Below are 25,904 nucleotides of genomic sequence, written 5' to 3' on the forward strand. Positions count from 1 at the left end.
CTGTTTCAGTCCCTGCCTCTGGGGCTGCTGTGTATCTCGGGATCAGCTGGCCAGTGCTTAAAGCAGCTCTGGGTGCTGGACTCCCCTCCTCTGTCTCTGAGTGATTGCCCACCTGGTTGCTGCTCAAGGTAAGGTCCATCACCTCCAGAAACCCTACATCCCAGCTGCTCCCGCAACCAGAGCCCTTCTGCCCCTCGATGTTCCTGACCTAGCAATAGGGCTAGATACTGACAAGAGAACTATAGCTCCCAGCTGCCCTAAGCTGTGTTGGGTCCGGGGCCCTCTCAGCCCTCCCAGCCATGGACCACTGTCTCTTCTCAGTGCAGCTGCTTCCTTGGGTGCCCTGATGTCTGGGAGCAGATCAGAACTCCTCCATTTGTGGATGTAGCTGTTGCGTTGTGTAGACACCCGAGGGCCATGGTTAGCTGCATCAGAGGTGGGAAGTCTGAGACCAAAAGAGAATCCACAGGCACTTTCAGTTTGAGCGCAGCCACTGCCCTACAGTTGTGGACAGACATGATGCGGCTAAGAGGGAGCCCTGGGAAGCAGAGAGGGAGTAGGATCAGGCTAGGAAGCAAGGTGGGTGCCCCGGGGCTGTGGGCTCTGCTCATGGTCCTTCCTGCTGTCAGTGATGACATTTACTGCTCACTCCCAGGGGCACAAGCCTTGTGATATCATCAGATGGTAACCTATTCCAGGTCACCACTGAGAGCCCTGCTTTTCAAAATCAGTGCATTTTCAGGTTGCTGGGTTAGATGGGCCTTGGCAATCACAGTTCTCTCAACCTCCAAGCAGCTGGAGCCCACCATCCAGCATGTAGACCACCCTTAGGCAGTGACCTGTGAGTTGACCTAGTACATGCAGTGCCTCTTGCCCGTTGAAGGAGGCCAAAGTCCCCATGAGCGGCTGACTTTACCAGCACCTGGGGCTTCCCTGGTGGCTCAGACAGTAAAGAATCTGCCTGTAAAGCAGGAGACCCATGTTCTGTCCTTGGGTCCGGAAGGAGGAGGATCCCCTGGAGGAGGAAATGGCAGCCCACTCCAGTATTCTTGTCTGGAGAATTCCATGGACAGAGGAGCCTGGTGGATATGACTAAGCAACTGATTTCATTTTCTTCTTTTTTTACCAGCACCTAGATACCTTTAAAAAAAAAAAAAAAAGTCTGGAAATGTTTAAGAACAGAAATCTCAACCCATGAGTCTGAAACTTGAGTCCAGCACTTTTTCTGACACTCTTCTGTAAACGTTGGTTGAACTGTTTTAACCCTCTTTGCAGCCGATGAGGTCCACACTCACTTGCTTTGCTCTGGCTCCGAAGATGAGGAAGCCACAGAAGGCGGGCATTCAGGCTTTCATTGCCGCAGAAACTGAGCCTGCCAGGCCATGAGCAGTGCCTTCCTGCACCCCCTGTGCTGGGCCCGGGCCAGCCGCTCCCACCGCGGTGATGCTGCATATAAAACAAGGGGACTCAGAAACTGGACTGGTGTCCAGTCCCTCCCAGCTGAGACTTGGACTACCAGCCTGGGGCCCTGCCGAGATCAGTAGCCTGTTAAGTCATTTTCATTCCACCATCCCTCTTTCAGTGGTACTTCTGCTGGACCTTGGGAGCAGGGACTGGGTAAAGTAGGCCTTGTCCCTGGAGGGCTCCCACGCCAGCAGCCCCCTGGAGGCAGGGCCATGAAAAGGGGTCAGGCAAGAGCCCTGCCGGGATGTCAAGGTCTCTTGCTTTTCAGCCTTTGTCAAATGCCTCTAAGGGACAGATTCCTGCCTCTGTGCAATCTGTTCAGCAGTCCAAGGATCTTTGACGTTTGTACCTCGCTTTGTAAGGTTCAGGGCTTCCCAGGTGGTACTAGTGGTAAAGAATCCTCCTGCCAATGCCAGGAGATGCAAGAGATACGAGTTCGATCCCTGGGTTGGGAAGATCCTCTGGAGAAGGAAGTGGCAACCCACTCCAGTATTCTTGCTGGGAAAATCCCATGGACAGAGGAGCCTGGCGGGCTACAGTGCATGGGGTCGCAAAGAGTCAGACATGACTGATACAACACACATCCATATCTCCACCTTGTAAGATTCAAACCACTTTCACATACACAATGCAAACATGACATCCACACCTTTAGATTTGTAAAATATTTCAAAGCTTGAACATGACACCGTAAAGGAGTTTGTTGCTTTACAAAAACTTTCATACAGATTTGTCTTGAATAACTAACATATTTTAAATTTCTCAAGCCACCCATGTCGGGTACTCTGCCAGAGTTTCAGGAACTCAGTTGCAGAAGGGAAGATACAGAACAGAATAAACAGAGACAGAAGGAAGATGCAGTTAATAAAGGGTGGCAAATGAATCTTCCAGTCCTGGAATGTGCTATTTTTCTAACACAGCAAAATTTTTACTCTTATTCCCTCCCTTTTTTTAGAATTAGTTGACAAGTTTCTCATTTATTTATCAATCCAAGAATAGCGTTTTAGCTTCAAAGGACACAGCTGGACCCTTTCTTTCACTGACAGTCCCCGGTGTTTGTCAGACAAGAGTGTGTTTCCCAGCTCATCCTTCCTTCCCTTTAACCCAGGGTCTGTGTGCAAAGCCCTGTGAGAATCAGCCTTTTTGTTGTCCAGATTAAGCAACTCTGGTCACATACAGGTGGAGTGTTCACTAGGAACAAAGCTAGAAGTCCAAATGCCAGTGTTGTGGGTGTTCCTTAAGGGTTTGAGACAACGTCTCACCTGCCAGCAAGGCCGCCATATTGGTTGGAGGGTGGGAGGCCCACCATGCCCCTCCTTCAATGGAGCAGAGGCTGGGATGGGCTATATGACTCATTTCCCATTAACCCACATGATTACTTTGACTTCAGAAGTAATCATATGATTACAGAAGTAATCAGAAAGAATCCTTCTTCCAGATTATTGGCCTTGGTCTGTGAAGTTCCAGGAAAGCAGGAATAGTGTCTTTCCCTCAGGGACCTTCCAGTGAGTAGATAGTATTAGCATTGCTGGTGTTCCTTTTGAGAGCCATTTCTGCTGACATCTTGAAACCAGAAGTGCCAAGAGAGGAATGTAGTGGGTCACAATGAGGCTTTGGGCAGATGGTTATGCTCCTCAGCCTAGGAGGCTTCACATACAGTTTTAGAATAGAAACTGCAGTGTAAATTTAAGGCTTAGAAGAGGATGGTAACCAAGAAAAACCTTTGCAAATGGTCTTGTGACAGCATGTATTAAGCATAGAGAGTCTGGAAGTGGAGGTAAAGATACATGTACAGTGGTTTATCAGTATTCCAGTACAGCACAGTACAATGGTGCGTTCAGTGGTACCTCTCATTAGCAATATTTCAGAGCAGTCTGCAAAATCGCAGCTAATGTCAAGGGTCAATCAATGTATTTCCACAGTATCTGCATCTACATTTCTGATACAATGCCTAAAGCATTTATTTCTGATTTTCAATAAATAAATCTTTAGCCTACCCAGAAGAAATATCAGGGGAATTCAAGTTATAAAATATATTCTCACTGTGGTGCATGCTTAGTCAGTCAGTCGTGTCTGACTCTTTGTGACCCTTTGGACTATAGCCTGCCAGGCTCCTCTGTTCATCGGATTCTCCAGGGAAGAATACTGGAGTGGGCTGCCATTTTCTTCCTCCAGGAGATATTCCCAAACCAGGGATCAAACCCGTGTTTCCTGTGTCTCCTGCACTGTAGGTGGATTCTTTACCCACTGAGCCCTTGGGTAGTCTCTAGTTTCTCTGGCAAGGTGAGAAGCTAAGCATTTGGCATCTCTATTGGACGTGGAGAAATAGTCCAGGGTAGTGAAAAGAGTACAAGATTTCCAGTCACCTAGGGCGGAGGCCAAAGCTTGGCCCAGCCATTTACCACCACTCTGTGGTGGCCTTGGCCAGTAACTAATCCTCTTCCTGTCTCAGTGTTGTCTTCTGTAAAATGGGGCTGGCAACAGTCTCAACCTTATGGAATTTTTGTGGGTATTGGCCGTAGCATGACTTAAGTGGCTGACACTTGCCAAGCAGCTAAAAATGGGATTATTACTATGATACAGAACTACAGTGCTTGCATTCTCTTTAACTTACATGCAGGCAACTTTTTTTTCACATTTTTTTGAAATTAAAGTATAGTTGATGAGATGGCTGGATGGCATCACCGACTCGATGGACGTGAGTCTGAGTGAACTCCTGGAGTTTGTGATGGACAGGGAGGCCTGGCGTGCTGCGATTCATGGGGTCGCAAAGAGTCAGACACGACTGAGCGACTGAACTGAACTGAACTGATTTACAGTGTTTCAGGTATACAGCAAAGTGATTCAGTTATATATATATAGAGAGAGAGAGATGTATGTATTGTTTTCAGATTCTTTTCTATTATAGATTATTGTAAGATATCAAATACAGTTCCCTGTGCTATACAGTAGGTCCTTGTTGTTTATCTGTCTTATATATAGCAGCATATATTTGTTAATTCAAAACTCCCAATTTGTCCCAGGCATCATTTAATGTGTACCTAGTACACATTAAAGAGACATAAGACAATTTCTCCAATGTTTGGCTCACTGAACTCAATCTTATTCTACTTTTCAATCTCATTGTGATACGGAGAGAAATCATTACACTCTATGTTTTTTTGAGCCTGTCGTCAATTAAACATCAGCAGGGCTAGGTTACATTATGTAAGAGCTGTTCCACTACATTAAATTGAAGGACTTTTCCAGAAGTGGAAATCAAGTACAGAGGAACAGCTGTGAGACCTCAAGGAAACCTAAACTTTCTAGGATCCAGACTGGGCATCTGTAATGTGCTGAGCTTGGGTTATGTGGTTTCAAGGTTGCTTCTAGCCTAAATGCTATGTTTCTGTTTGCTCAGTTGGCAAGCTTAGGGCTTGTCTCAGCAATCTGATTTTTAAAGTTTTGAATTCATAACTCATGGAATGATGAGTTGGAAGAGACATAGAGACCACCCAGGGTTAACATTCTGGTTTTACAGACGAGGAAACTTGGATTTGGAGAATAAGGCTCCCCACCCTCCTTCTGTCACATAGTTCATTTTTGGTTGAACTAAAATCAGAACCCAGGTGTCCTGATTCCTAGATCAGTGCCTTTTCCTTGATATTGTGTGGCCTCTTTCCTGAAGATGGGGTATCACATTTAAGGACAAATTATAAAGACAGCACAGATAAGCTCTGACTGACTCTGACAACCCAATCATTTACTGAATACCTACAAAATTAAATAAAGCAAATTGATCTGACTGTTAAAAGGACTATTTGAAAGGTTTTTACGCTATCTATCCATCTTCTGGTCTTCTAAGAAGATGCATTATTATTAAAATTTAGGGATAGCAAGAGGATCACAGCTGCCATGCTCTCTGTCCCTTCATCTCTCGGAGTTGCATTTTGGTACCTTTGAAAAGCTTCGCTTTCCACTCACCAAGTTTCTAGGATCGTAAGTTGTAACCTCAGAAACTAACACTTAATCTGTAACTTCCCAACTTTATACTACCCTGTGGTCAAACATATTCATTCCTGGTGAATCGAAGAAATGATGTCATATTGACTAACCAAAGTCACCATGGGAATTTACTAATCATGAGCATGATCACAGGCTGGATATAACCTATGTGAGTAACCAAGAAATAACAAATCAAATCAAACTGCTTTGTTAGATGGCAGCCATGTTACAAGTCAACACGGTGAGTGAGTGGTGTCTTGTTAACCAGCCAGTGTTCTGGGTGTCTGTCCTGTGGTTCTGGCTCAGAATAAAGTCCAGGGTTTCCTTTCTCACCCTGCTCAGGCTGAGCCTCCTGTGGAAGCTGCTCCTTGTGACATTGGAGTAGAGAGAGGAAGTTTGGGGTATTTCATTGGAAACCACTTTCTGTGAAAAGCCACGTGCAGCATTTATTCTAAGAACTTGTTTGGATTTTAGTTACTTTTTGGTGAAAGGAATACACTTTCTGTACTAGGAGAAATCAGTTGTGAACATTTCTTTTTAAAAGGCTGGCTTTTTTGTAGAAAGAGGACAAAAGATAATGAATTTAGGGTGCTTATTTTTTGTTATTTTAGTGAGATGCAAGGCATTCAAGTCAGGTTCCTAAAAATTAAGAAAAGGAACCGGAAAGCATTCAATTATGAAAAAAATCTTAATGACACATTATATTTTAGTTTCAGGTTATAGTCAGTTGGTATACAGAGAAAAAGAGGACTGAAACAGTATAAAATGAGTGGAGAAAAGGCTGAGAACCAAGCAAACATACACAGAGAAAGATACAGGCAGTGAAAGGAAGACAGATGAGAGAAACCAGACGGTTAGAAGAGAGAATGATTTTGGGGAGCTTAGAAGAAAGGACAGTGGAGCCAGGCGACTCCTCCCCAGCACTTAAGTCGGATTTGTCGTTATTTTCACCGTCTTTGACTGAAGTCTTATCCTCCACCTAGGCTATCACTATCAATTCCACCAGCACAAGAATCGCACTGGGTTTGGCTCCCTATTGTTCTCCCGGTGCCTAGCACAGGCAGGGTCAACAAGGAAGAATTAGTCCATGAATACATGAACAAAGGAACAAGTGAAGAAAGAATGTGTAAGGAAAAGAGTCCCGTGGCCCAACCGGCTGGGGCAGCGGTCCCCTGAGAACTGCTTTTGTTTCCTCAAAAGCAAGAGACTGTGGACTGAGCTGACCTGGCCCCTGAGATACCTATGATAGCAGCTTCTTTGGAGGCAGTTTCCATCTCACCCATGTTATCTTTGCTAAGCATTGTTGTCATTGTTCAGTCGCTCAGTCGTGTCCAACTCGTTGCAATCCCATGGACTGCAACATGCCAGGCTTCCCTGTCTTCTACTATGTCCTGGAGTTTGTTCAAACTCATGTCCGTTGAGTTGCTGATGCCATCTATCCATCTCATCCTCTATTGTCGACTTCTCCTGCACTCGATCCTTTCCCACCAGTGGGGTCTTTTCCCATGAGCTAAGTATTAGAACAGTGTTTGTCTCTGTTTCTCTAGGAAACGTTCTAAAAGCTGAGGTTTTCGCCACCTCCATCATGTCTCCTGGTACCTCCTCAGCCCAGATCCAGCCAGCCATCTGAGGCTGTCACACCTTTCTGTTCCATCCTGGGCTTCCTAAGTGGCACTAGTGGTAAAGAATCCACCTGCCAATGCAGGAGACACAAGAGACTCGGGTTTGATCCCTGGGTCCGGAAGATCCCCTGGAGAAGGAAATGGCAACTTACTCCAGTATTCTTGCCTGGGAAATCCCATGGGCAGAGGAGTCTGGTGGGCTACAGTTCCTGGTGTCACAAAGAGTAGGACATGGCTGAGTGACTGAGTATACATATGCATATCATTTTAATTTTTTTTTTTTTTGGCTGCACTGGGTCTTACTTGTAGCATGCAGGATCTTTAGTGTTCGTTGTGGCATACAGACTCTTTTTAGTTAAGGCACTTGGGAGCTTTTATCTGCAGTATGTGGGATCAAACCTGGGCCCTCTGCATTGTAAACATGGAGTCTTAGCCACTGAACCACCAGGGAAGCCCCATTTAATCCATTTTATGTGTAAAGTTTTGTGCTGTTCAGTACATTCACATCATTATGCAAACATCTCCACTGTCCATCTCCAGAAATTTTTCATCTTCTCCAACTAAAGTTCTCCAACTATACCCATGATATACTAACTCCTCAAATTCACTGATATTTTATCAGATTTCAGACTTTCTTACTCTAGTATTTTTATTTCCTGAAGTTATCCTACCTTATTATTATTCAACTTTCTGTCCACAGTCTCCTTTCTGGCCAGAAGGCCTAGATACAGACAGGTCTGGGTTGGGCTTCCAGCAAAATAATTTGCTAGCCTCAGTTCAGTTCAGTTCAGTCGCTCAGTTGTGTCCGACTCTTTGCAACCCCATGGACTGCAGCACACCAGGCCTCCCTGTCCATCAGCAACTCCTGGAGTCTGCTCAAACACATGTCCATTGAATCATGGATGCCATCCAACCATCTCATCCTCTCTCGTCCCCTTTTCCTCCCGCCTTCAGTCTTTCCCAGCGTCAGAGTCTTTTCCAGTGAGTCAGTTCTTTGTATCAGGTGGCCAAAGGAATGGAGTTTCACCTTCAGCTTCAGTCCTTCCAATGAATATTCAGGACTGATTTGCTTTCGGATGGACTGGTTGGATAAGAATCTTCTCCAACACCACAGTTCAAAAACATCAATTCTTCGGTGCTCAGCTTTCTTTATAGTCCAACTCTCCCATCCATACATAACTACTGGAAAAGCCATAGCTTTGACTATATGGACCTTTGTTGGCAAAGTAATGTCTCTGCTTTTTAATATGCTGTCTAGGTTGGTTATAACTCTTCTTCCAGGAGCAAGCGTCTTTTAATTTCATGGCTGCAGTCACCATCTGCAGTGATTTTGGAGCCCAAAAAATAAAGTCTGTCACTGTGTCCACTGTTTCCCCATCTATTTGCCATGAAGTGATGGGACCAGATGCCATGATCTTAATTTTCTGCAAGTTGAGTTTTAAGCCAGCTTTTTCACTCTCCTCTTTCACTTTCATCTAGAGGCTCTTTAGTTCTTTGCTTTCTGCCGTAAGAGTGGTGTCATCTGCATATCTGAGGTTATTGATATTTCTCCGGGAAATCTTGATTCCAGCTTGTGCTTGCTAGCCTCAGTTTCTGCATTTGTAAAATTCAGATAAGAGATAGTACAGTAGATAATACAGATTCTAAATAGATAAGAGAACTGGAGTTCACTGGATTGTCTATTATCCATCCCTCCTACCAGTCCACACACTAGTGTTCCTCTCACCAGCCACTGCTCTGCTGACATACCTAGCTTCCCGATAACCTTTGTCATTCTGATGCCCTTTCTGGGGGACACACCATCTTGTATCAGTTCAGCTCTTGGCCTCAGCTGCACACCCACCTGGGCTGTTGGTGAGCCCTGATCTCTGATGGAGTCATTCCAAGGTAGGGTTTCCCACTCCGCCCTGCAAGCATTCAGTGGTCTCTATTTGGCTTCTCTTCCCCGGTGGCTCAGACAGTAAAGAATCAGCCTGCAAGACAGGATACCTGGGTTCGATCCCTGGGTCAGGAAGATCTCCTGTTAAAGGAAATGGCAACCCACTCCAGTATTCTTGCCTAGAGAATCCCATGGACAGAGGAGCCTGGTCATGGGGTTGCAAAGAGTCGGACACAACTGAGCAACTAACACTTTCATTTCTCACTTTTCCCATTCCTTATGCCAGCCACTTCACATCTTTCCTTTTTCACTCCATCTCCCTAATCTGCCACTGCCCTAGTGGTTCTTGTTAATCTTCTATGTCTCCATAGATCGGACTTCTTAAAACTTTAGTGCACCTACAAATCATGCAGGCTCCCTAGGAGGTTCTGATTTCATAAGAGGTGGTGGGGTTGAAATCTGCTCTTTTTACAAGCAACCCCAGGGAATTTTGACAGGCAGACTACCCAGTCCACTTTTCATGCAGGGCTGTCCTAAGCCACAAGCTCCTTGAGAGCAGACATTTTGTCTTACCTGATTTTCATCTTTAAATACCTGGCAATAGATGTTGAAGCACTAATCGAATAAATCTGGCTGTCACTCTGCACTTCAGAATAAGTTACCATTCTCCTTTGAAATGCTAATTAGCTACAGCTGTTTAAATGCAGCTTAACTCTCTTGAATATTTTATCCTATCCTTTATCAGCCCTTTCCACTGCCATTGGGGGTCAGGAACTATAAAGAATGTGTTGTTCTCTGACTAACAACTACCAAAGAAACCAACCAAAGGGCCAGATGAGATTTAGACAGAAGTGCCAAGGTACGGAGGTTGGACGTTTCCCCTTTCCCCTTAGGGAAAGAAAGAACTCTTCCTGCTCTTGTTCTAGGCATCAGCTGGGCAGATGCCTTTGTAGCCACTGCAGTGGTCTTTTCTGGAGTGGAAAGAATCTTAAGCAGGAAGGTCACTGCTAGGGATACTGGGAGAAGGTGATTTAAGGAAATAGGTAAATATAGACCGGGATTCCTGATCAGTGGCTAAAAGGCTTGTGTGTATGCTCAGTCACATCTGACTCTGCAACCCCACGGGCTGTAGCCTGTCAGGCTCCTCTGTCCTTGGGATTCTCCAGGAAAAAATATGGGAGTGGGTTGCCATCCCCTCCTGTGTTGGATCCCTACCCAGGGATCAAACCTGGGTCCCTTGTATTGCAGGTGGATTCTTTACTGCTGAGCCACCAGGGAAACCCAGCCAAAAGGCTAACCTGCCTTCAAACTCTAGCTCTGCCAATTCCTAGCTTGTGGTGAGGGTAATTAAACTCTTGGAACTGCTCAATTCCTCATCTGTAAAATGGGAAACTTTCTTGAGGATTGAAAGATGGGATACAAGTAATTCACAGGGATTCTATGATGTTGGGCAATCAGGAAGAATTTTCAAGAGATGTGAGTATCTTGGTAACCATCTGTTTTTACCACAATGGAGGGAACACACACACACGTGCACTTACACACACACACCCCTACACTCTCAGCCTGGAAAAACAGAAGTGGCACCTGCTATTGCCCTCTGGGGAAGTCTAACTCTAAAACCCCATCCCCACTGTAATAAAATGTTTCCAAAGGGAGCAGACAGGCTAACCCAGGGCCATGCCCTCCCACTTCCCTCTTCCCCAGAGCCTGTCTTGGGGAAGTGGGAGGTAAATGGGCATGGACACCTGGAACTGAAACATGCCTTTTATCATCTCCTATTCCACCACCCCTTTCTCCTCTGCGCCAGGGCATGGATCGGGTTGGGAGGATAAACAGCTCAGGCCTTTACTGTCCCCACACACATTTGGATCTGCTCTTCTCAGCCTCCAGTGCATAGCTCATCATTCATCAAGATTCACTAGTTGCCTACAGGTTGCAGGATGCTGTCCTAAATGCTTTACTGGGGACCTCCGGGGTAAACCATAAGAAATTCATTCCAATATTTAAAATCTTCCCTCAGCTCATGAAGACTAATGTGGAACCTTCACTTCATTCCCACCTTCAACCTCTCCCCACCCCTGGCCAGAAAGAGTACCTTTTGCTTTGAAAGTGCTAAGAATGTTAATAATGTGTTCAGTTGCTCCGTTGTGTCCGACTTTGTGCGACCCCATGAACTGTAGCCCACCAGGCTCCTCTGTTCATGCTTGCCATTTTCTTCTCCAAAATGTTAATAATAATGAACCCTTCTAAACATTCTTTACATAACTTCAGGCTCCCTTCCATATTTATTCCCTTGTTCCTGCACATTTATTTGCTTTCAGGAGAAGAATTTGGACTGGTTTCCTCGGATGCGAGCCATGTCCCTTGTTAGCAATGAAGGTGACAGCGAGCAAAACGAGATTCGGAACCTGCAGGAGAAGCTGGAGTCAACCATGAGTCTGGTCAAACAGCTGTCCGGTCAGCTGGCAGAACTCAAGGAGCAGGTGGGTGCCCTTCGGAGATGGAGCTGGGTGGTGGTGGTGGGGGTGGGGGTGGTGATGGGAAATCTTTCACCACTGTGAGTGAGAGAGACTGGAGAATCCTGGCAGTGAGATTGTTATCCACGGGACTGTAAATCACAGTAAAGAAACCCCATGCTATGTTGTAAGAACCACCTCTCGGCAAGCAGAGGCTGCTTCTGCTTATCACACGCATCTTGTGTGACACTTCTTCTGTGGAACAGGGAAAAAGGAACACATACTGAAAGACAGGGACCACTTTGGACTTTTTGATAAAAAATCGTATATTCTGCCATCACAGCAATTATTAAGTTCATCAGAAAAGTAGATCGTCATTAGTATCTATCATTTCAGTGCTACAGTCAATCCCTTCCTCACGTAAGATTGTTAGCCTTAGTAAAAATAGTATCAAAAGTTAACTGTGGTCGCTTTTAAAATGACTAAGCTGATGGCAGTGATGATATGTGACAAGCAGGGGCTGCTTTAAAAGAACCATGGTTCCTCTTTCTTAACCACAGAGAGGGGTTTGCTGTGTTTCTCTGCCTATGGAAATTGATTTTTAAAAATATTTTCCCTTTTTCAATAAATATTCACTGGGAAATATTTACCCAACACTGTGTGTTCCACCAGCGCTGGGAAGGAGTGAGAAAAATCAGCTTAATACACTCTCTCTTTTCCCCCCAGATGACAGAACAAAGGAAGAATAAGCAGAGACTGGGCTTTCTCGGATCAAACACACCCCATGTGAACCATCACATGCCGCCACACTGATACCATGGGGGCAGCCGTGACTAGCCTTTCATCAGTGTGCTGCCTGATCACTGAATAAAGAACTGAGACGGAGGGGAGTGAACAGTGCCTATTGTTGAAAAGTTAAAAACAACCAAGTGCCAAGATGTTGAGTGGTTTAGCTCGGAGAACAATTTTTAACTGTGTTTTTCATGGTTGAGAAGACCAAACTTAAAATGCAGCCGCTAGAAAGCACACATCACGCATTCTTAATGCAAAGTGAAGCCGCTTGCTCCAGTGGACAGTGAGAGGAGGAGGGAGGCAGTGGGGGAAGAGATGCAGGGCAGAGAGAACTACCTTTGGCTGAATCGATAAGGGTCTGTTTTGTCTTTAATGCTCACTGCAACCTTTGTCATGATTGGTTGGAATGTCTTTCTTTTAATTATGGCATCTGGGTCAGTGATACAGGAAGTCATATTTTGGTGGCTAAGTTTTACTAAGGGAAATAACTAAAAAGATTAAAAATGAGAGCTGCAAATAAAAAATGTTAATGCTTCCAAATCGTAGCCATCACAGGCAATTTCCTTATTTATAACATGGAACACAATGGATTTATGGCCCTAGGAACTAGTGCTTTGGAGCTTATGTCCCTCCGCTGACAACACGACTGGAATATGATTGCTTTCTCCCAGATTCAGAGGGACTCTCGTCAATACAGAGCACAAAAGGAGGCTTTCATATAATTTGTTAACATCATGTTTCAAATCATGTAGAGACTAAGACTATCAAAGATTTGGGAACAAAAAAGCTGACAGTAAGCCCCAGAGAAGAATTTTTTGAGAACGTATGTGTGCTATTGAACTACATTGAGATTAACAAATGAAAATGCTTAAAGGTGACAGGAAATACAGAGAAACTTATGATGGTGGCATTGCCTTTTATAAATATGGAGTAAAAGCTATTTGATTCATGTTTGCTGTGCTTAAGAACTGAGTGGTTTTATTTATTCTATTCCTGCAGTTAGGAAAACAATCCAAGAAATGTGTTGAATACTCCAGAAAATACAACATTTCAATTGTATATTTTAAACTCTATAAGTAAGAGCTCTGCAAAAGGTAAAAAGATAATAATCTCTTTCTCAAATTGTTTTTATGTTAAATTATGCAACCAGAATTTGTAGAGGGAGAAAATAACCTGCCATGCCTGTGTTAGTCTCAGAGACTATGTCTTTAGAATGCTAAAGCAAAATTCACATCATGAAAGTGTTAGGAGAACCGCCATATGGTGAGAGAGCAAGGCACTGACACCAGACTCTGGGAGGTGCTCAGCAAGCTGACCTTTTCTGTTTGCTGCCCCCAAAAGAATGAAATATTGCCTTTTAAACTCTCGTGTTATTACCACCAAGGTTTAAGGTCTGGACAGGATTCGCTATGCCCCTTTTTAAAGCTTTTGGATTATTGGAATGTAGTTTAAGCTATTGGCTTCTAAAATTCTCTAATCACGGTCTAGGAGGATGATAAAGGATGCCCAAAACCATCCTTCTTCCACACCCCATTAAAATGTAGACTTGGAGGAAAGCTGTGGAAACCCAGAGCAGTGAATCTTTGAACTGAATCTGCTGATAACATGCCCCTCTCCAAATAACTCCCCAAGTTAAAAATTCCTCACTCTGATGTGATAGTATTTTTCTGGACTGGTCCCTGAAGGATCACGATCCTCAGGGTACTCAGAAACTGAGCTATATGCAACACAGAGCCTAGGACCCAGTGGGCATTCAGTGAATATATGAGAAATTCTACATCATTCAGTCCTAATGCTTCACTAAAACTTTAAACCATATCACAGTTTGATTTTTAAATGACTTCACCAAAACTGAAGTAGACCAAAGCAGCCATTTTTAAAAAACCACAAAATAAGGCCCTTCTTGTTATTAACAGTATTAGATGAAAAGTACCCTTTTAAAGTATTTTAACTAGGCAGGTAGGGAGTTTCACAGGCAGGGTAAAGTAGTAAATACTGGCTATATTGCAGTGTCAGAACCTATCTCTGTTTAGCACAAGCTAACATGTTTCTGACAGATGTCCCAGCATCAAGAAAAAAAATCGGTTTGTACAGATGAGAGCAACCTGTCAGATGAACTACCTACTTTTTTCTTACACTTTTTTTTTTTAGGGAAAATGAGTCATTGGATATGTACCTGCTATCAAGAAATGGCCTAACCTCTCCAACCACTGTGGAGTGGCAAGTCACCATATCACAGTGTGTTTTCTCCTCTGAGAAGTATTCAGAAGGGATTGCAACTAACCAGACTCTTATTTAATCAAAATTGAAATATTGCTCAGTTGTGTTTTTCTTCTTTCCTTCCTCAATACTTTGAGATTATTAAAGTAAAATAAACGAAAGCAAACAAAAGAGGCAGCTTTCAGGCTATTAAATTCATGATGAAGCAGATAATCATGACATTCACTATAAATTTATATTTGTTTTATATATGTGTGTTAATGCAACTGGAATATTTGACCTAAACAAGTGTCAATTAACATTCTCATATTTATATAGTGATATTAAAATAAGTACAATCATCTTTGATTTTGATGTTGAGAGAAATGTTTTACTGTTATTAAAACCCATATTGGCTTAAAAGTATCAGTTTCTGCAGAACATAATTTTTAATTTCAAAAGGATTTGATTCCCCTACATAGTCCACTCTGAAGCCCAAGAGTTTCATGCAGGTATGTTTTAAGACTATAATACTAAAAAATAAATTTTATACGTGTAAAATTAACATATTTTACCTTTTAAAAGTTTGTTTAGACAAGGGCTTATTTTCTTGTATACTGAAACTTTTCTGTTGGTGATGAGGATGCATTTTCTGGTGGATTATTGATAAATCAGGAAGATATTCTGCTCAAGTCAGAACTGTTTGCTTTTTTCCATATTCTCAGCTCACAACTCATTGTTTTGGTTGTTCTTTTTAGTTTATAGTTGTTTTATTAGAAGCAGTAATGCCAAAGGGTCCACCCTCTGTCCCCATGCCCCAAGCCTGAGAAAAAGCAGAGCAATTGGGGATCTAGAGACTTGGGGAGGGAAAGTGCACGTTGGGACTTCACTGTTATTAGGGGAAGGACTTCCATGGTGCCTCAGTGGTGAAAATCCCGCCTCCGCAAAGCAGGAGACTCGGATTTAATCCCTGGGGATGGAAGATCTCCAGGAGGAGGAAATGGCAACCCACTCCAGCATTCTTGCCTGGGAAATTCCATGAACAAAGGAGCCTGGCAGGCTACAGCCCAGGGATCGCCAAGGGTCAGACACAACTGAGCTAGTAATAACGTAGTATGATTAGGGGAAAGACAGAGTAAAGGGTAGATAGTAGGATGAACAGGGCTTACCCTCCAGGGACCCAGTAGACTGGGACATAAGTAAGTAAATATTGCGCAGGTATAATGATTTAACAGATTGCAATCTCAAGAGATAACCCTTAAACATGCAAAGAACAGGGCTTTGTGGAGAGCATCCGTAAGAGATGTGTTCCCTCCAGCAGTCCTTAAATCTTTACAGAATCGCCTATCAGCATATTCTGACCCACAGACCTGTTCCAGGAAGCCCTGACACTCAATGCAATGCAAAAAGGGCGTGCAGCAGGCATCTTAAACACAAGTGCAGGTGCCCATAGGAACCAGAAAAGTGACTAGTATGAGTGCAGCTGTGAGGGGCGCATTGTACGTAGGGAAGGGGAAACCCATGGGGAGCTTTCTTTTTTTCAGTTTATTTTATTGAAGTATAGTTGATTTACAGTGTTATGTCAATTTCTGCTGTCCAGCAAAGTGCTTCAGTTATATATGTATGTACATTTTTTCATATTCTTTTCATCATGGTTTATCCCAAGATATTAAATATAGGTCCCTGTGCTATACAGTAAGGCCTTATTTATCCATTCTGTATATACTAGTTTGCATCTGCTAATGTGGGGAGCTTTCTGTGTACAAATTTGATACCTAATTCCACTCTGAAGAAAATGCCTGAGGCCAGTTGAGGCTCTCTAGTCATTGGTGGCTCAGCTGGTAAAGAATCCCAATGCAGGAGACCTGGTTCAATTCCTGGGTCCGGAAGATCCCCTGGAGGAGGGCATGGCAACCCACTTCAGTATTCTTGCCTAGAGAATCCCCGTAGACAGAGGAGCCTGGCAGGCTGTAGTCCATGGGGTTGTAAAGAGTTGGACACGACTGAGCAACTAAGCACAGTCACTCATTTGTTATCTCTGAAAGAACTGTTGGTAAATCTACACCATTTAGTAGAAGAAAGTACGCTACACCAAAATGGAGCAGGGGAGCTAAAATGCATGTGAAACTCAAGAAATCTGAAAACAAAGCCAGATTTCACCTCTGAACTGAGTGTTTCCACAGACTTGAGTAATGGATGAAAGTATCATACCAGTTTTTCTCATTTCACCAGAAGCCTTTTTTCCCCCTGCAGTAGAAGATTGCCATATTTGCCTCAAAAAGTATGATTCTAATATATGTCAAGACCAGATAACTTATAAATTATTATTAATAAAGTTGAATTTGTAAAACTTTTTTTGTGTGTGATACTTCAAGTGCTTTGTCATTTTTTAATGTTTCTAAATACTATATTGGTATGAAAATCATTACTAGTGCTATTTTACATGGTGACTTGGGGGACAAAACTTTGGCAGCTTGAACCACACTGGTAAGATAGTTCAGGTGGGCCATTGTGCCCAACGCTTACTGGGAATTGGCCCGACTCCCAATTGGCCAGCACCTCCTAGTATATCAACATTGTGCTGACACCCAGCAGGGGCTCCATGGGCACAGATGATATGGTCATCCAGAATTTCCTAGTTCTTAACCCCCAGAGCATGGCACAGCTGAAATCAAAATGACTTGCATGAATCACGTGCAAACCACGAAGAGAATTCTCTGCTCACATGGACATTTTGCAGTGTCCTTGAAGCTGGGTGACAAGAATTGTTTTGTTTTGTTTGAGATCTGAGGAAAGGCTTTGGGAGGGAAACTGAACAATGAGTTCCTCTTCCAGTGAGAGAAATTGGCACAAACGGAGGATACATGTGGTGGGGAGCGTCATGGACACTGGAAAGTGACCCTGCATTTGACTGTCAACCGCGGTGCTTTGAGGAAGTCTTAGGAAGCCAAGTCTTCAGAGCACAAAAATCTGCAGGCCAGAAATCTGTGTACTCGAACCGCTCCTATGTCCCTCCCTGAAAGCAGAGGCATTGGCATATCTCAGGGAAACTGCCACATGGAACGCAGAAACACAGAGACCAAACTTGATGAAGGTAGAAAACTGATAACAGAAATGAATTGTTGAACATAGTTTGGCTCAATCTAACAGAAAAACCTGGTCTTTGCACTTCAGTGTGGATTTCTGCCTTGATTAGCCTGTTTCCTTTTCCCTTTGGTCCTTGGAGTAAAATCAGCTTCAGGTAGAACTGTCCTCACAGCTGTGGAAATGTGGATACAGGTGTGAATTTCCTCTATAATCCACCGCAGTGCTTCCTCCCCAAGTCTTCTCCACTCAGATCTGCACAGGGAAAAGTTGCCACTGAGGCTGCTGCCTGTTCTAACAACTGTGCTTTTTTGTTCTGTTTTTATAATTGTCTTCACCGTGGACAGTTTTATCTGCCTTTTGGTCTGCCATAACCTGTTCCTTCTCTTTCGACATAGATCAGATTTTTTTGTGTGATCCTGATCTTTCAGCAGTTATCTTCTAATAGAAAAACTTGTGAACACAATACCTTAAAATTAGACCTGGTTGTATTAAATATAATAATGTATTTTAGATCTTTTAGGGTTTTATGGGAAAAGAAAAATCAGGTTGGGTGACATGGACTGAGAGATCTATTTTAAGGATTTGACCTCATGCAGTTATAGGAAAGGGGACTTCCTAGATGGCACTAGTGGTAAAGAACCTGCCTCCCATGCAAGAGACTAAAGAAACACTGGTTCGATCCCTGGGCAGGAAGATCCCCTGGAGGAGGGCATGGCAACGCACTCCAGTAATCCTGCCTGGACAATCCCATGGAAACAGGATCCTGGAGGGCTACAGTCCATGGGGTTCCAAAGAGTCGGACACAACTGAAGTGACTTACCATGCACTCAAGCATGCACACACAGTTGTAGTGAAGAGCTGGTGAAGAATTCTGCAGAAGCCTGCTGCAACAGCATCGGCGGTTGAGTCTGAAATCACTAAGTCAGTGGGACTGGTGGTCAGAAAAAAAAGCTGGGTGGAGGCATGGAAGGGCAAGAACAAATTACAACCCAGGAGGACAAACTTAAGATTTGCATCTGGCTCTCACAACCTCCGAACTCAATGGCATAAAAAGCTGGTGGCCTTCACCATGGAACGGAATGCATCTGACCCAGGACTCAGAAGCTGAAGGAGGTCTGATGGGAGCTGGAAAATGGAAGACTGTCATTCTTGCCACTGTTCACACCAGTATCATGAGCAGGAGATCAGGTTTCAGTGGCAGCTGTTGTCTACTCCTTCTGAACTTAATAACTCTTGTTTCATTCCCGCCTTCCATATCTCAGGAAAATACTTCCTGTGGTCAAAAGTAACCTCTAATCCTCTGAGAGAGGGGATTCTAGGAAATGTAGTTCTAGCTAAGCTAAATTGAGGTGGTGCAAAGCCTGGAGTAGAACTTGATGCTCCCCAATAGTGATGCTCTCCTTGTCCTGGACACACAAAGGACACATTTCCCAGCACCCACTGCAGCTGGGAGGAGACACACTACTGGGTTTTTGTTTTTGTTTTCAGAGTTTTTTAAGGGTTGTTTTTGTTTTGTTTTGTTGGCCACATTGCACAGCATATGGGATCTCAGTTTTCTTGATCCAACCAGGGATCAAACCTATGCCCCCTGCAGTGGAAGCACAGAATCTTGACTCCTGGACTGTGAGGGTTGTCCCAAGATTTATTTTTCATTGGGGTAACTTTGTTTATAGCATTATACATGTTTCATGTGTAGAACATTATATTTCCATTTCTGTAGGCCCTACAGCTTGCCCACCACCGAAAATTTAGTCTCCATCATCACCATATAGTTGATCCCTTTTACCCATGTCTCCCCTCTGGTAACCACTATTCTGTTCTCTGTATCTACATGTTTGTTTTTATTTGGTTTAGTTTGTTCATTTATTTTATCTATTCAATTTTTATATTCCACATCTGAGTGAAATCTTATGATATTTGTCTTTTTGCATCTGACTTATTTCACTTAGTACTAACTGTCAAGGTGCATCCATGTTGTCTCACATGGCAAGATTTTGTCTTTTTTATGATTCATCAGTATTCCATTGTGCGTCTCTATATACCACATCTTCTTTATCCATTCATCCACTGATGGGTCCGTAGGTGGTTTGCATATCTTGGCTATCATAAATAATGCCATGATGAACATAAAAGTGCCTGTATCTTTTCAAATTAGTGGATTCACACTTTTTGGATAAATGCCCAGAAGTATCATGGCTGTATCATTTGGTAATTTTAGTCTTAACCTTTTGAGGAATCTCCATACTGTTTTCCATGGTAGCTACACCGCCTACAGTCCCACCAACAGTATACCACATTGTTTGCAACATTTGTTACTTCTTGCATTTTTATAATACCCATTCTAACAGGTGTGAGGTGATATCTCATTGTGGTTTTGATTTGCATTTCCTAACTAGTGATATTGAACATCTTTTTAGCTGACTCATTTGAAAAGACCCTGATGTTGGGGAAAGATTGAGGGCAGGAGGAGAAGGGGACAACAGAGGATGAGATGGCTGGATGGCATCACTGACTCAATGGACATGGGTTTGGGTGAACTCTGGGAGTTGGTGATGGACAGGGAGGCCTGGCGTGCTGTGGTTCATGAAGTTGCAAAGAGTCAGCCATGACTAAGCAACTGAACTGAACTTTATGTGCCCATTGGCCCTTTGTATTTCTTTGGAAACATTTTTAATTGGATTATTTGTGTTTTGTTGTTGAGTTATATGTGTTCTTTATATATTTTGGATCTTACTCCCTTATCAGATATAGAATCTGGATATAGATATAGGATATATAATGTTTTCTCCCATTCTATAAATTGCCTTTTCATTTTAATGATGGTTTCCTTTGCTGTGCAGAAAATTTCAGGATTGATATAATCACATTTGTTTGTTTTTGTTTTTGCTTTTCTTGCCTAAGGAGACATATCTAGAAAGACATTGCTAACACCAATGTCAGAGTGCATACTGCCTATGTTTTCTTCTAGGATTTTTATAGTTTCAGGCCTTACATTCAAGTCTTTAATCCGTTTTGAGTTGATTTCTCTGTATGATGTGAGACAGTGGTTCTGTTTTATTTATTTATTTTTTGTGCATGTGGCTGATATAACTAGTTATGAACAGTGAATTGTGAGTGCAGCTGACAAGTGGAGCCAATAAAAAAGTCCCTGCACAACCTTAAGTTCTTTTCCCACCACTTTAATCATGGAGGCCAAGATGGAACCATCTTGAAACCCTGAGTTGGCTCTTTGAAGAGAAATACCCTGGAGATCCTTGATACACACAGCAGAATTGATATGAGTAAAAAACTTAACTGTGATAAGTCATTGACATTTAAAAGTTTTGTTTCCTGTTAAATAAATGAGATTAGGGTATATGCAATGGTTACTATAGCATAACACAAGTCTACCTAACTAATACAGACATTTGTATTAGGGACCAGAAAACTGACCCAAATGTACAGCTTCTGAGATGTATCCAAGAAAAAGAAGAAGAAAAATCTATGTTTACAAACTCTATTTATTATTTTAAAAGTGGAATGCAGTACAAAGACCCAGTAATTTGGGTGTGTTTTAAAATTTATGATTCAATCATGGAATGGACTGTCGTATGTGTGTGTGTGGGTGTGCATGTGTTAGTCACTCAGTCATGTCCAACTCTTTGCAACCCCATGGACTTGTAGATGGCCAGGATCCTCTATCTATGGGACTCCCCAGGCAGGAAGACTGGAGTGAGTTGTCATGGCCTTCTCCAGGTAATCTTCCCAACCCAGTGATCGAACCAGGGTCTCCTGCATGGCAGGCAGATTTTTTACCATCTGAGCCACCAAAAGGATGTAAACAGGCTACATTGGAAAACAAGCAGAATAAACTTTTTAAATGCCTACAAATTTTATGTACACTACTAACTATAGAAGAGCATGTTTCTCAAATGGACTTGAACAAAATCCACTATAATGGTATTTATTTTAAAATAACTATGGGATTATATATTAGTTTCCTTTTTCATTTTCTAAGTTTTTTATGGTTTAAGCATCTTTAAAAGGAAATGAAAGTTGTATTGAATCCAACAAGTGTTTTCAAGTGTTTCCCAAATTCATTTACATTTTATACGATCATTGAAATTGTGGATTAAGTAAACACTGTAGCCACAGTTTATATTGATTTCAACAAGACGTTAAAGAAAAGTTGAATGATTTTTTTACAGACAAGATACAAAATGTGTCCTTGATGAGAATAGAGTTCTACAAATAGGTATGCAAGTAAACTTAACATGAGGGAATTTTACTTGACATGAGATTTGAGTAAAATATCCTTGTGTATGTTTGTGTGCTCAGTCACTCAGTCATGCCCAGCTCTTTGTGAACTCATATAGACTATAGCCTGCCAAGCTCCTCTGTCCATGAAATTTTCCAGACAAGAGTACTGGAGAAGGTTTCCATTTCCTCCTCCAGGGGATCTTCCCAACCCAGTGACCAAAGCTGGTCTTGAATTTCTTGCACTGGCAGACAGGTTCTTTACCACTGGCACCATGTGGGAGGCCCCAAATATCCTTGGCCTATTGTTAATTAATTAGGGCTTCCCTGTGGCTCAGAGGTTAAAGCATCTGCCTGCAATGTGGGAGACCTGGGTTCAGTCCCTGGGTCGGGAAGATCCCCTGGAGAAGGAAATGGCAACCCACTCCAGTATTCTTGCGTGGACAATCCCATGGGTGGAGGAGCTGGGTGGGCTACAATCCACGGGGTTGCAAAGAGTCGGACACGACTGAGCGACTTCACTTTCACTTTCACTTTATTGTCAAATCTCTGTCCTTTGCCTTTTCCTGATCGACATTTATTTCAATGTCTGAAATAAAGAAATAGCAATTTTTTTTTTAATGTGGAGGTGATATAAAGTTGGGAAGTTAACAAGATGAATGACAAAATTAACAATATGGTCAGAAAACTAGAATGATGAACAAAGCTATTGTGATGGACTTTAACTGGGACAAATGTAAAGTTTAGCTCCAAAGAGCTCAGTTGCATAAATATAGGATATAGAAGACAATGACTCATGTAAAAAGCAAACAAACCTTGAGATTTTCAGTAACCTCTAGCTCTATATTGATATATTCATTTACTGCAACATGTTTCTCATCTTATGCATGCTCAGTCGCATCTGACTCTTTGCAACCCCATGGACTGTAGCCCACCAGGCTCCTCTGTCCATGGAATTTTCCAGACAAGAATACCAGAGTGAGTTGCCATTTCCTCCTCCAGGAGATCTTCCCGACCCAGGGATCGAACCTGAGTCTCTCGTGTCTCTTGCATTGCAGGAGGATCTTTTACCACTTGAGCAATTGGGGGAGCCCCTCAACTTGTGTATATTTAGTTTTTATTTTATTTAAGAAATATTAAAGAAGTCCAGGCAAGATATGATAAGGGTTTTATCTTAAAGAGTAAGCACTGGGGATAGAAAGAAGGGTTGGTTACAAGAAATATTCTGAAGGGAGAATCTACAGAACTTGGTGCTCAATTGGGTGCTCAAGAAGAAGGATTCCAGGATGATTCTTGGGCTTTGAGTTTGCTGAATAGGCAAAGAGTGATGCTGTTTATTGAGCTAGGGCATACTGGAGAAGTGGGCTCAAGGGGGAAATAAAAGATGAGTTTATTCTTGGACATACTCAGTTTAGTTCTTCAAGACATATCCGGGAAGGAATATCTGTTTGATAGAGGTTATAAGGGTCTGAAGTCTATGAAAGAAGTCAGGTCTAGAGATAAAAGTTGTAAGAGTCATTGAGACCTACATGACAGTGAGACTAAAGAAGTAAATAAATGCTGAGAGAGATTAGACCTTGAGAAGAGAAGATCAAGGACAGAGCCCCAAAGAACAACTAGCAAGAGAAGTTTAAAAAAAGAAAAAGAAAAGTCAGAGAGCTAATGTGAGAACAAAACAGAATGTTTCAGAAGTCAAGGGAGGAGTTTCAAAAAGATGAAATTTCCTATCAAATATACTAGTAGAGTGTCAGAGACTCAACTTTCTCTTAAGTTTCTATTCTAAGCATATTAGGTAATACCATACCTAATAATATGTTATAGAAGCAAAATTCCATCATCACACACAAACTAGGTAACATAATTATTAAAGCAAAGTCTATTTAAGAGTTAAAGGAATTTTTCTAACTACACTGGGGCCATTCCCTTGACATTCCATTCTCAGAATTAATTTGTGGACAGTCTAAGGTAAGAAACTAAGGGAGGATTTCCTTGGTGGTCCAGTGGTTAAGAATCTATCTGCCAATGCAGGGGACATGGATTTGATCCCTAGTCTGGGAAGATCCTACATGCATGGAGCAACTAAGCCCAAGCACCACAACTACTGAGCCCCAGGCCGAGAGCCAGTGCTCCACAAAAAGAGAAGCTACCACAATGAGAAGGCTGCACACCACAAGGAAGAACAGCCCCTAATCACCACAGCCACAGAAAGCCTGAATGCAGCAATGAAGACCCAGCATAGCCTTAAAGAAACAATTAAAAAAAGAAAAAAGAAACTAGGAGAAAACTTTGAATCACCCCCACAATTTATCCCTTACCCAAGATATGGGCTCCTCTCTTCAAAAAAAAAAAAAAAAAAAAAGGTGGCCATCTCCTTTTACATGGGAACTATGCTCTGAGTCCATCAGTCCCCACGTCACACTTCCCCTTCTCCCTTCTGTTCCCATTAAATCTCATTCAACCTCTAGAGATAAATTTCCTGTGTATACCTCTACAGAAAGTAGAATGAGGCAGGTGAGAAGCAAGGTTCATCTTGGCATACCTACGCAATGGAGTCCAAGGAGTTGCAAAGAGTTGGACACAACTGAGCTACTGACCAACAGCACAGTGGAGGAAAACTGTTGTGACCCTGGGACAGGAAGGTTGCCTGGAATAATGCTTACATATATTGAATGAATAATAAATGTGCCGCATCTAGAGAATCCAGAATCAAGAATCAGTGTAGAAGGGAAGCATGTTTTCCATGAGAAGTGCTAGCTAGGTACCACAGTTTGGGCTGCCAGCATGTGTAGCAACCTGCTCAAGCAAGAGAAGTGAAGTGGGAATGAAGAAAATGGTCTTCTACCACAGGGAAGTCCATGCTCTCCTTCCTCCAGCATTGCTGACTGAAGGATCCTAGGAAGGTAGCAATACTTTGGCCATCTGATGTGATGAGCCTTCATTGGAAAAGACCTTGAAGCTGGAAAAGACTGAAGGCAGGAGGAGAAGCGGGTTCTCTTCTTGTCACAGAAGACAAGATGGTTGAATGACTCACTGACTCAATGGACATGAGTTTGAGCAAGCTCCAGGAAATGGTGAAGGACGGGGGAGCCTGGTGTGCTGCAGTCCATGGGGTCTCAAAGAGTCAAACATGACTGAGCGGCTGAGCAACAAGGAAGGTAGCATGAAGTAGGCTCAGTATAGCACAGGACATCCTGAGGAACCAACTCCTAGCCTTCACTTCAAGTCACCTTTCACATGGTAGGGACTTCCCTGGTGGCTCAGACAGGAAAGCGCCTGTCTACAATGCAGGAGACCTGGGTTCGATCCCTGGGTCGGGAAGATCCCCTGGAGAAGGAAATGGCAACCCACTCCAGTACTCTTGCCTGGAAAATCCCATGGATGGAGGAGCCTGGTAGGCTACAGTCCATGGGGTCACAAAGAGTCGGACATGACTGAGCGACTTCACTTCACTTCACATGGTAGAGATGTAACTGAATGCTGAACTAAAAAGGAAGTGGCAGAAGAGCCTTCTCTACAACTGAATTTTTTTATTGAATGGTAGTTGATTTATAATGTGTTAATTTCTGCTGTACAGCAGGGTGATTCAGTTATATATACATACCCTTTTCATAATATTCTTTTTCATTATGATTTATCATAGGACATTTAATACACTTCTCTGTGCTGTACAGTAGGACCTTGTTGTTTTTCCATCCTGTATATAAAAACTTACCTCTGCCAACCCCAACCTCCCACTCCCATCATTCGCCAAAATCCTTCCTTTGTTTGGTTACGTAAAGCATTACAGACAAGTATAAACTCAGGAAATTTTAAATGATAAGCATATTACTATCACCAGTTCAAACTCACTCCATAATTGCAGAGCCCAATTTTCTGGCTTGAAGAATCACAGCACATGACAATTGACCTGCTTCTCAGTGGTTTCAACATTGTTTTATTGGTTTGACCTGTACCTTGTAGTATATGCCTTCTCTTCATTTAAAATAATTTAGCAGGACTGTGCATGGACATGCGTATAGACCAGCGTACAAATATTGGATGTACTATACAACAAGGTTGAGACTGACTTTGTCTGTGCCCCCACAATCTTCTTCCCCTAGTGTTAGTCGCTCAGTCATGTCCTATAGACTTTGCCATCCCAGGGACTGTATGTAATCCACCAGCCTCCACTAGCCATGGAAT

General features: G+C 42.8%; 1 protein-coding gene across 2 annotated transcripts in view; it reads left to right on the top strand.

Annotated features, from left to right (window-relative positions):
- ITPR2 (inositol 1,4,5-trisphosphate receptor type 2) overlaps window positions 1-16,753 on the top strand; it is a 604,865-nt gene extending 588,112 nt beyond the window's left edge. For both annotated transcript variants that reach the window (XM_004006770.5, XM_060413298.1), the window contains exons 56-57: window positions 11,274-11,435; window positions 12,135-16,753. In XM_004006770.5, coding sequence (XP_004006819.2) covers window positions 11,274-11,435; window positions 12,135-12,221 — 249 coding nt within the window. In that variant the 3' untranslated portion in view covers window positions 12,222-16,753. The remainder of the gene's footprint in view (window positions 1-11,273; window positions 11,436-12,134) is intronic.
- The last annotated feature ends 9,151 nt before the right edge of the window (window positions 16,754-25,904 follow it).

The sequence above is a fragment of the Ovis aries genome, chromosome 3 (assembly GCF_016772045.2).
Source record: "Ovis aries strain OAR_USU_Benz2616 breed Rambouillet chromosome 3, ARS-UI_Ramb_v3.0, whole genome shotgun sequence".
NCBI classification, from domain to species: domain Eukaryota; kingdom Metazoa; phylum Chordata; class Mammalia; order Artiodactyla; family Bovidae; genus Ovis; species Ovis aries.